This window comes from Marmota monax, unplaced genomic scaffold, assembly GCF_021218885.2.
Source record: "Marmota monax isolate L192 unplaced genomic scaffold, Marmota_monax_Labrador192_F-V1.1 WCK01_AAM20220418_F8-fsc00145, whole genome shotgun sequence".
In the NCBI taxonomy this organism is placed as follows: Eukaryota; Metazoa; Chordata; class Mammalia; order Rodentia; family Sciuridae; genus Marmota; species Marmota monax.
In genome coordinates this window covers 2232951-2244937 of record NW_026695201.1, presented here as the reverse complement: position 1 = coordinate 2244937, position 11987 = coordinate 2232951, and the positions used below count along the sequence as shown (strand labels likewise).

The 11987-nt window shown below is 36.1% G+C and overlaps 1 protein-coding gene across 1 annotated transcript; it reads left to right on the top strand.

Annotated features, from left to right (window-relative positions):
• The first annotated feature begins 3518 nt into the window (after positions 1–3518).
• Positions 3519–4457, top strand: LOC124082457 (olfactory receptor 6N1). The gene has a single exon (XM_046428855.1). It carries the CDS (start codon positions 3519–3521, stop codon positions 4455–4457), a length of 939 nt encoding a protein of 312 aa, XP_046284811.1.
• The last annotated feature ends 7530 nt before the right edge of the window (positions 4458–11987 follow it).

The window sequence follows — 11987 nt, the reverse complement described above, 5'->3', positions numbered from 1 at the left end:
TGGATGAAGTGGCCCATGAGTATGGTCCCAGTGACTTGGGAGCGTGAGGCAAGAGGAGCTCAAGTTCAAGCCCAGACTGGACAATTTAACAAAACCATGACTCAAAATAAAAATTAGGAGCTGGAGTTGTGGCTCAGTGGTAGAGTGCTTGCCTAGCACGTGAGGGGAGATGGGTTCGATCCTCAGCACCACATAAAAATAAAATAAAGGTATTGTGTCCATCTATAACTAAAACAAAATATTTTTAAAAATTAATAAAGAGGACGGGGGATATAGGTCAGTAATAGAATGCCTCTGTTTCCTGGGTTTAATCCCTAGTACTGCAAAATAAATAATTAATTAATTGAAGGAATAGCTTTTGATATAAGGGGAGGAGAATATGGTCTGAGTTTAGGAGAAAGTATATGGTAGAGAAAATAGTAAGTGAAGTTAGCTTAGATAAAATTAAAGGATCCTGGAGAAAAAAGAAATAATAAACTTGAAATGCAGAAAGAGAATTCTGAGTGTCCTGTCTTTGGTAATTATTTTCCTTGATGCAAGTACTCCTCTGTACTGCAAATACTTTAATTTTTCCATCTGGAAAATTCTGATGTTTTGTTTTACATCAAAATTTATGTCTGGGAGGTCTTCCTGATCTGCACATCCAGCCTGTGTTTTGTTTACTATGCTTCCAACACCTACTGCATGTTAAAATTAGCATTTAACTTACTGAATTTTAAAATTCATTTAACAAATATTTATTGAACTATTATTGATGTTTCAGATATGGCTCTTAGTACTTAAGATACACCCATGAACAAAATAGGAAAAAAAATCTTTTGCTCTCAGAATTTTTCTCAGAGGATAAAAACAATAATAGGGGTAAAAATATGTATATTTTACATATTAGAAGTTCATAAGTCCTATGAATAAATTAAAGATGAGTAGGGACAGGTGATGGCACTCTAAGATATGAATGTTGGAATGAAGGAAAAGTACAGTCTTACAGTGGGTAACAGGTAAGGCCAGTGAGATGCTGAGATTTGAGTCAATTATTGGAACACATGTTAGAAATGACAGTGACTCAAACTAAGGTGGTATGAAATCATCAGATCCTGGAAATATGAAAGAAATAAAAATGATGACTGGGAGAATTTGGGCCTGTTAGCTGAAAGATTGCAATTGCCATCATCTGGGATGGAGAAGCTCGAGGTGAAGCCCATATAGGTGAAGTGTCAAGATGGCACTTAGGCACCCGTGGAGATGTGACTAAGCCCCCAAATATATGATTTTGAAGTAGGGGAGAGAATTTGACTGAGAAATGAATTCAGAATTCTGCAGCACTTATATGGTACCTAAAGCCATGCCATTGGATGATATTGACAAAGGAGTTTAAGGAGAAAAAAGAACATGCACTGACCTTTGGTAACTGTAAGGTTAAAAAGATAGAGCATTAGAAGGGAGACCAATAAAGTCAATAAGGAGGGAAGAAGAAGGAACAGGAAATGGAGTTAGTGATCAAATGATGTTATGAACATGTATGAATCAGTTGTAATGAATCCTATTATATGTCAGGCACCAAGAAAAGCTATAAAAAATAGGATGAATAGGAAGAACTAACAAAAAAGGAGAAGGGGTGATTTGTAATGTGGGAAGAAACCAAAAGTGCAGTCCCCAAGAACTACGTGAAGACAGGGTATCAAGAGGCTCAAGGATAGATCAACTTTGTCCAAGACTATTCATGGCCCATTGCGCTCAGGAATGAAGAGTGAACAATGAATTTAGCAGATTTTAGGTAACTGGTGTCTATGAGAAGGGACATTTTGATGGAGTAGTAAAAGTCTAATTAGAATGTGTTTCAGAAGAAACTGCAAGAGAGAGATTAGAGGCGATGAGTACAGGCAACTTTGGAGGGGTTTTGTTCTGGGATAGAGGAAGAACTGCAGCACTGGCTGTGACAGAAGTTAACAGGAAGAAGGTGGGGACTTGTTTGTTTTGTTGTTGTTGTTTAATAAGTGTGAGTAATAGCATATTTGTATACTGATGGGATGTCCAGTAAAGTTCTCCCTAGCAATTGGTTGTTTCTCCGTTTTCCTCTATATTAGTTTTCTTTGTACAACATTGCAACTCTAGTAAATAACAACACATTGTAGTTTTGCAAAATGCTAAGAGAATCAATGTTAAATGTTCTCACCAAAAAAAGGTATGGTAATGCATATGTTAGTTAAGTATCTGTAGTCATTCTTCATTATATAAATAGTCCAAAATTATGATAAATAATGTAGTGATCATGATGCAATGTTGTGCATAATATATAGGCACAATTTTGCGTGTCAATTAAAAATAATAAAAATTTTTAAAAAACAGGAATAGTGGTTTCTTAGCATCAGATGCCATATTTTATTCGTTTAATCTGTATTCTAAGTTTAATGTCAATAAAATGTTCAATAGGTTTTTTTTGTTCCATTGACATCAATACAGTAGGTTATAAATATTTTTCATTTTCAAATCAAAGGGTATTTGAGATTGGTGGAGGTGAAAAGCAATAAGAAGGATTGAGAAAGAAACCAGATTGTTTTTTAATTACTTATTTAGTTATTTATTATTTTGTACTGTGGGTTGAACCCAGAGGTCCTTCACCACTGAGCTACATCTCCAGTGCTTTTTATTTTTTTCAGATAGGGTCTTGCTAAGTTGCTCAGACTAACCTTGAACTCGTGATCCTCTCTGTCAGCCTCTATACACTTGTACCACCTCACCCCCCACCCCACCGCCTTGCAGGAAGTGGTTACTTTAGAGTATCAATGCAAAGAGATTCACCTCCTTTCTGGACCTCTTGTATTTACTCAAACTCCCTTAGTCTCAACTGGGATTTTCACCAGTGTCCAAAAGAGGTCTAAAACTCTGACCTACATGTTCCTAAAAGATGATGTGAGATCTGAGTTTCCATGACAAAGTGAGAGATAGAAGGAGATACAAATATTGACTCTTCAGTAGTCAGAAAGTTCAAGAAGAAAGTAAGTTGGAATCAGAAATCAGAGCGTGTAATTTATATTATGTATCCTTGGTCTAAATATGTTAGCAATATTTTATCATTATGAGTGATGATTTATACCTTAGACAAGGAATAGACAAGGTGAATAGAGAAGAAATGTGAATAGAGAAGTAATAGAGAAGTAATAAAAATGGTAATGTGTACTTCAGATAAGGACTACTGAAATTTCTAAAACCTATGCTGATTTCATTAAACAAAACAGTTTGGTCATAGGATGAACTATGGGGACAGCATTGGGCTGTGTCATTCACAAAAGGCATTTTAAGTCTAATTATAAGGATGGATACTCTGGAAGGAGGTTGGTGGCTGGATGAGTAGGGAGCCATGGAATGGAAATGCTGGATTCTCAAGGTATTTACTCGGGGGGCTTTACTCTGGGGGTGGGAAAAGAGTCCTTTCTGGGTGACTTTGCTAAGACTTCTATGGCTTAAGTTTCTTCTTCATCCTTACATATTTCACATTATAGGGACATGAATGGTGAACAATGGGCACTGGAAATTGGAGCCAGGTCACAGAATTCATCATCCTGGGCTTCCCTAATCTCCAGGGTGTACAGACTTACCTCTTTTCCTTGTTGCTTGTCATTTACCTCATGACTATACTGGGAAACCTGCTGATATTCTTGGTGGTCTACCTGGACTCCCGGCTGCACACACCCATGTACCGTTTTGTCAGTGTACTCTCCTTTCTGGAGCTGAGCTATACAGCTGCCACTATCCCCAAGATGCTGGCAAACTTGCTCAGTGAGAAGAAGACCATTTCATTCTCCGGATGCCTCCTACAGATCTATTTCTTTCATTCCCTTGGAGCTACTGAGTGCTACCTCCTGACAGCTATGGCTTATGATAGGTACTTAGCCATATGCAAGCCCCTCCACTATCCTACCCTCATGACCCAAACACTGTGCGCCAAGGTTGCTCTTGGCTGTTGGTTGGGAGGCTTGGCTGGGCCAGTGGCCGAGATTTCCCTGGTTTCTCGCCTCCCTTTCTGTGGCCCCAATCACATTCAACATATCTTTTGTGATTTTCCTCCTGTGCTGAGTTTGGCTTGCACTGACACATCTATCAATGTCCTGGTGGATTTTGTGATAAACTCCTGCAAGATCCTGGCCACCTTTCTTCTGATCCTCAGCTCCTATGTACAGATCATCTGCACTGTGCTCAGGATTCCCTCAGCTGCTGGTAAGAGGAAGGCCTTCTCCACGTGTGCCTCACACCTCACGGTGGTCCTCATCTTCTACGGGAGCATCCTCTTCATGTATGTGCGGCTGAAGAAGAGCTACTCGTTGGACTATGACCGGGCTCTGGCGGTGGTCTACTCAGTGATTACCCCTTTCCTCAACCCCTTCATCTATAGCTTACGCAACAAGGAGATCAAGGAGGCCATGAAGAGGCAGATGAGGAGAGTAGGGAACTTGAGGTGAATAGAGAAGTTGGAGAAGATCAAAGCTGGTGTTAATGGTTTGGATCCAAGAAAGTCTCCTGAAAAACTAAGTTGTTAGCAATGCACCAATGTTCAGAGGTGAAAAGATTGGATTATGAGAGTTGTAACCTAATCAGTGGATTAATTCATTTGATGGATTAATAATCTGAATGGACTACTGGGTGGCAACTGTAGGCAGGTAGGGTGTAGCTCAAAGAAGTAGGTCACTGGGGACATGTTCTGGGGACTATATCTTGTCCCTGGCTTTTTTCTTTGCTTCCTGATTGCCGTGAGCTGAATAGCTTTTCTTTGCCACTCTGTTCCACCATGACATGTTGCTTCATTTCAGGCACAGAGGTATGGAGGTGCGTGACCATGGACTGAGCCCCTAATAAACTTTTCCTCCTCCAAGTTGTTCCTGTCAGGTATTTTGATCACAGCTACAAAAACTAACACAGCTAGAGATGAGAATGTGGTGACCGTAGGGTGTTATCAGCGGATGAAAATGTGAAATTGGACATTCCTTGCTTTTCTCTTTTTTGGGGGTACTGGGGATTGAACTCAGGGGCATTTGACCACTGAGCCACATCTCTAACCCTATTTTGTATTTTATTAGAGATAGGGTCTCACAGAGTGGCTTAGCACCTCACTAAATTGCTGAGGCTGGTTTTGAACTCATAATCCTCCTGCCTCAGCCTCCTGACCCACTGGGATTACAGGAGTGTGCCACTGCACCTGGCTACCATTCCTTGCTTTTATATATGGGAGAATGAGCTGGAACAAGATCTGCCTGGTCTTCTGCATTACAACCACCATTATGCTATGTACTGGAACCACATTCAGCACACCTTATCTAAAAAGTGTGTCTAAAATGATACACTGTCTGAACATGATGCAGTGCAGTAATTTTCAAAGCTCAAATGTTTGTGTACCATACTTATGTTTTTGTCAAATTTGTGTCCATATATATGCATGTATATAATTTGAATTCATATCCAAATATATAATATATAGTCAAATTATTTAATTTAATAAAATATATTTAAATATATAATGTATATTAAATTTACTTGATTTTATATAACTATGTATAATATTCAAATACATAATAGGTAAGATTGGCTTGATTTAATATAATTAGATATTGTATATTCAAATTTATAATATATCAATTTCTTTTTATTTATTTTTTAAATTTTATTTTTTAGTTGGACATAATATCTTTATTTCACATATTTATTTTTATTTGGTGCTGAGGATCTAACCCAGGGTCCCGCCCATGAGAGAAGAATGCTCTACCCTGGGGCACAATCCCAGCCCCAATATATATATATTTAAATTGATTTGATTTAATATAAATCCATTTGGTCATGTCCTAAACAATATTTGTTAAATAAAATTTAGAGCAAAAATAAATGAGTATTCACATACCACTTCAAATAATTTCATATAGAAAACATAGTAAAACATGTTTTTTTGAAATCACATATAGATATATGTGATGAGTTTAGATCCTAGTTCATTTAGTCACTTTTCAATTAATTGAAATCTAGAAGGTAAATCAACCTAAGGCTTAATTTCATAATTTGATAGTAATTTTCTTTCTAGGTTGCTTTACAATTAATAGTAAAATCTGTCAACAACAGTGCCTGGCATATGGCTGTTAATAAAAAACAAACAAAAATCTTCCTTATTTTTATTTCTTTTATTCTGCCCAGGCCTCTTATCTTTTTCTGAGTCTCAGAAAAGTATCCAGTAAAATATAAATAAACAAAAATACTCCCAGGTACTATTTCTCCCAGGGAAGAATTAAACCAGCCAGAGAGAATGCTTGTGAGAGGGATATTACTCTGTCCTAATCTGTTCTGGTGAATTGAATGTGTCATTCTTAGTGGTCCTAATATCTATGCACCCGATAAAGCATGAAAGTGTAGGAGTTGAAACAGTGGCAGAAATTAAGTTTGCTCTTTACACTGGATCACATTTTTATTTAACTTTATGCTTATCATTTCCAATAATATGTAAAAAAAAAAACCCTAAAATTTAGCACATAGGAATCTGGGGATTTAATTATTCACTAGTATTAAGGATAGTTTGTGCATGGGAATATTATTTGTGAGCAGAGGATCATAACTGGGCTATAAGAAGACTTCCAGTTCTATTGATCTTTTAATGAGATCTCCAAATAATTTTATTTCTGCTGCCTTAAAGATATCCATCCATCCATTCTTCTTTTCTTTCAACCTGTGTATTTAGATTTACTGTATTGCAGATACAGTGGTAAGCCCTTAACAATGTGATGAGCAAAAGAAATACTCACTAGCTCCTGCCCTTAGGGTATCTTAAAAATAGTCAAGGATGTAGACTTTGAAATGACAATTGATGATTAGTTCTGCTTAATTATCTATACAGTTGTGGTAATTGATAATAAGATAAGCATGCATTCTCTTCTTGAGTACATTACATTTGTTCTGAAAACTGGATAAATCAATTAGTCATTTATGAAAGCAAACGTAGCAATTATTACGTCTATTTCACCAAGTTGGAAATGTGGGCCTAGATGGTTGGCACAACCTGCGAAATCCAGGGAGCAAGGCAAGGACAGGGACTCCCAAGAAGAAAGCAGAGTATTTATCCCCCCAGGCTCTTAAAAGGTATAGAGAAGGAAAGGCAAAAGGGAAAGAGATGGAAGTAACAGGAAGATGATAGATTATGGCTCTGGAAGCAAATAGGTAGGCAGCCAGGTTGTGGATTCCTGAGGAGCTGCAAAAGCAGGTGAGAAAAGTTAGTGTTACCTCCAAGAAAGTGAAAGTGAAAGACAACTCACAGAATGAGAGGAAACGTTTGCAAACATCTAATAAGGGACTAAGTCCAGTATGTATGTATGTGTATATATATATATATATATATATATATATATATATATACACACACACACACACACACACACACATATACATATACATACATACATACATACATATACATACTGGAATATATATATATATATATATATATATATATATATGGAATATATATATATATATATATATATATGGAATATATATATATATATATATATATATATATATATGGAATATATATATATATATATATATATATATATATATATATATATATATATCTTTCTTATGACTCAGTAATAAAATGTCAAATAGCCCATTACATATAGGCAATTAATCTGAACAGATATTTCTTTCAAGAAAATATTCATGGGCAAAAAGTGGAAAGTATTTTCTCTAAGATCTGGACCAAGATAAGGATGCCCCCCCCCCACGTCCCTTTTACTCAACATAGTACTGGGAGTCCTAAGCAGAGCATTAGGCAAGAGAAAGAAATAAAGGAGGAAGTCAGACTGTCCCTGTTTGCAGATGGCATGATCTCATATAGAGAAAAATCTAAAGGTTCCACAAAAAAAACTTGTTAGAACTGATAAATTCATTAAAGTTGTAGGATACAAAACTAACGTGTAAGAATTAAGTGGTCCTATACAACAAAAAGAAGCTGTAAAACAAACCAAGAAACCAAATCTATTTATAACAGTTGCAAAAACAAAACAAAAACAAACAAAAATACTTAAAATAACTTAGCCAAGATATTGAAATATCTCTACAATGTGAACTAAAACAATGAAGAAAGAAACTGAAGAGGACCTCGAAGTGGAAAGATGATCTGTGTTCCTGGGTTGGTCGAATTAATGTTAAAATGTTCACCCAACCCAAAGCAATCTACATATTTAATGCATTCCCTACCAAAATACAATTGACATTCTTTGCAGAAATTTAAAAAATGTAAAATTCATATATTATTACAATAGACCCTGAATAACCAAAACAATCTAGAGCAAAACAAAACAAAGCTCAAGGTATTATGATGCCTGACTTCACAACATACTTTGAAGCTATAATAACCCAAAACACACAAGAATAGACATATAGACCACGGAACAGAATAAAGAAGCCAGAGATAAAGCCATATATATTTGCAGCCAACTGATTTGACAAAGGTACCAAGAACATACATTGGAGAAAGAACTGTCTACTCAGTAGATGGTGATGGGAAAGCTAGATATCCATATGCAGAATGAAACTAGATCTCTTTCATCATATTGAAACATCAATTCATCATATTAAAACATCCGTTCAAAATAGATCAAAGACTTAAATGCAAGACTTGAAACTATGAGACTACTAGAAGAAACAGAGGGCAGAGACACTTCAGGACATTGACATATGTAAGGATTTGTTGACATTTTAAATTACTTTATTTCAAATTTAAAAACATATGCACCACAGAAAACAAGGTATCAACCCAGTTAGAATGGCTATTATCAAAAAGCAAAAAAACTTAGCAATAGCTGAAAATACAGAGGAATGAGAACTGTTACACACTGTCACTGTAGAATGTAAATGAGTCTAGTCATTATGGAAATCAGTATGGAGGTTCCATTAAATACTTAAAATAGGAATTCTGTATGATCCAGCAATCCTAGTACTGGGAATATATTCAAAAGAAAGGAAATCCTTATCTTGCCCTACATTTATAATTTGAAAAAAACCTGCACTCCCATGTTTATTGCAGCAATATTCAAAAGAGGTAATACAAACAATCACTAGAGGTATCCATCTATGGATGAATAGATAATGTGGTCGACATATATATGTGTGTATATGTACATATGTATGTATCACCTCATAAATATATGCAATTCTTATACATCAGTTAGAAATAAAAATAGAAAAGAGGGCTGGGGATATAGCTCAGCTGGTAGAGCGCTTGCCTTGCATGCACAAGCCCCCAGGGGTTCAATCCCTAGCACCCCCCTCCCACAAAAAGAAAAGAATATATGCAAATAGCCAATATGCACACAAAAAAATGCTGGGCATAATTTATCAGAGAAATACAAGTCAAAACAACAATGAAATAACACTACACATCCACTAGAATCGCTGGAATAAAAAGGCCAAATCACCACAGATACTATCGAGGATATAGAAAATTAGACCTCTCACCCACTGCTAGTACATGCAAGGTGGTAGAGCCACTTTGAAATCATCTGCAAGTTCCTCAGAATATTAAATATAGAGTTATCAAATGATCCAGAAATTCTACCCTTAGGTATGTGCCTAAAAAAATGAAAATATATGTCCACACAAAAGCTTATACATGAATGTTTATAGCATCATTATTTATAGTAGTGCAACCCAATTGTCCATCAAGGAAGGATCAGATAAGCAAAATATGTTTATTCATTAATAAATGAATTGAAGAAGATAAAAATATAAAATGCTGTGTTCATATACATACGTATTTAATTATACATATATATTTGTTAATTTATATTTACATATATATAAATATATAGCAGAACCTGGTAATGGGAATATGTGTGCCATAATAAACTATGGTCCAATTCTTTTTATTTTTTATTTTTTTGAGATAAGGTCTCAGTTGCTTAGAGTCTTATGAAATTGCTGAGGCTGGTCTCCAACTTTTGATACTCCTGCCTCCTCCTGCAGAATTTCTAGGATTACAGGTATGCACCACCATACCTAGCAAGAAAGAATTAATATTGCTAAATGTTCATATTACCCAATTTGATCTACAAATTCCATGTAAACCCTATCAAAATCCCAGTGACATTGTTGACAAAAACAGAAAAATCCCTCTTAAAATTTGTATAGACCATGAAAGATGCTAAGTAGCCAAAGTAATCTTGAAAACAAAGCTGGAAACATCACACTGCCCAATTTAAAAATATACTACAAACCTATTATAATTCCTATAGCATAGTAGTGACATATCATGTGGAAAATTATGTCAAAAAAGCAGGCATGTCAATCAATGGGACAGATAGGGTAAGCTATAAATCCACACACTCATGATTAGCTGATCTTTGATAAGGGATCAAAAGCACACAATAGAGAGAGTCCCTTCAGTAAATAGGGCCGGGAAAACTGGATTTACACATGCAGAAAAGTGAAATTAGTTCCTTATATTGCCCTATATTAAAAAAATATCCAGCCAAAACGAAGCAAAGATAAAACCTGTAGATGAATGAAAACATTGGGGAAAATCTCCATGATGCAGTAAAGAGACATTCTACAGAATGGGAGAGAACATTTGCAAACCATGCATCTTTACTGTCATTGTACATCGACATTAAAGTTTGTACCTTTTCTCACTGTTTCCTTTGCTCTCTTGGGTATTAACCCAACTTACTCCCTGGCAGCCCAGTCTGTCAGTCAGCTCTTCCATTAACCAAAAGGACAGCTTAGATAATAGATAACTTGCAAAATGCTATGCAGAATATCTTGACATTGAGGAGGTTAAAGAAACCTCAATCCTGCTATCTGTGACTATTACTTCAGTGATAAATGTAGAACAAACCAACCGAAAAAAAAATAACAGCAAGGAAAAAAAAATAAGTCATATCAAAATAAGGCCTGATATTGGTTCTGACATCAGTGCAAAAATATTTTGAAGATTGCCATATTAGGACCAAGGTTGAGAAATAGTGGGCAAAGTGTTCAAAATAAATATTTTTGACTTGTACCCCCTAACATTTATGGAAATCCTTGTGGAAAGAATCAATGTTCAGCCAGATGTGGTGGTACACAGCTGTAATCCCAAGCACTGGAGAGGCTGAGACAGGAAAATCACAAGTTTGAGGATCCTCTGGGTAATTTAGTGCGACCCTGTCTCAAAACAGGAAAAAGTGCTGAGAATGTAACTCAGTAGTAAAGCACTCCTGGGTTCAACCCCTAATATCAAAAAGAAGGGAGGTGGGGCGGGGGAGAAAAAAAGAAGGAGGAGTGGGAGAGAGAGCAGGGGAGGGGGAGGTAAGGGGAGGAAGGAGGAGGAGGAAGAGGAGGGGGGAAAGGAGGAAGAGAGGAGAGGGTAAAGACAGGAGGGGAGAGGAGAGGAGAGAGAAAAACTATAGAATGGGAGATAATATTTATAAACCATACATCTTTACTGACATTGTATATTGACCCCTTTATCTCTGTTTTCTATGCTTCCATAGCTTTTGAGAGAGAAGGGAGCACAGAAAGGGGCTTGAATTAAAAGAATTGAAAACAATCTATAAGGATCCTAACATCTCATGATCAGGAAGACAGTGAATTTGATGAACAATGATATTCTTATAAATAGCAATAATGATTTATTATTTCTGATGCCTCCAAAGGCTAAGACTACTCATATGATACCTTCCAAATGAATTTTCTACACTTGAGAGACTGACTGGTGTAGAGTTAGTATATTAATATATGCTGAAGACTGAAGGAGTGAGATTCTTGTTATCATTTTAACTATTATAATTAATAGTCATCACATTTACTCATTGAAGACCATATTTCCTTTGGAACTCTTCTTAGATTTAGTGATCAGAATGCAAGTTTTGTGGAATAGATACAAGATCATAGTCAGTAATTACCTAGCTGTGGAACCAGACATAGTTGAGTTTCTGTCCTGAATTCCTAATAGTTAGCTCTGCATATTTGATTTA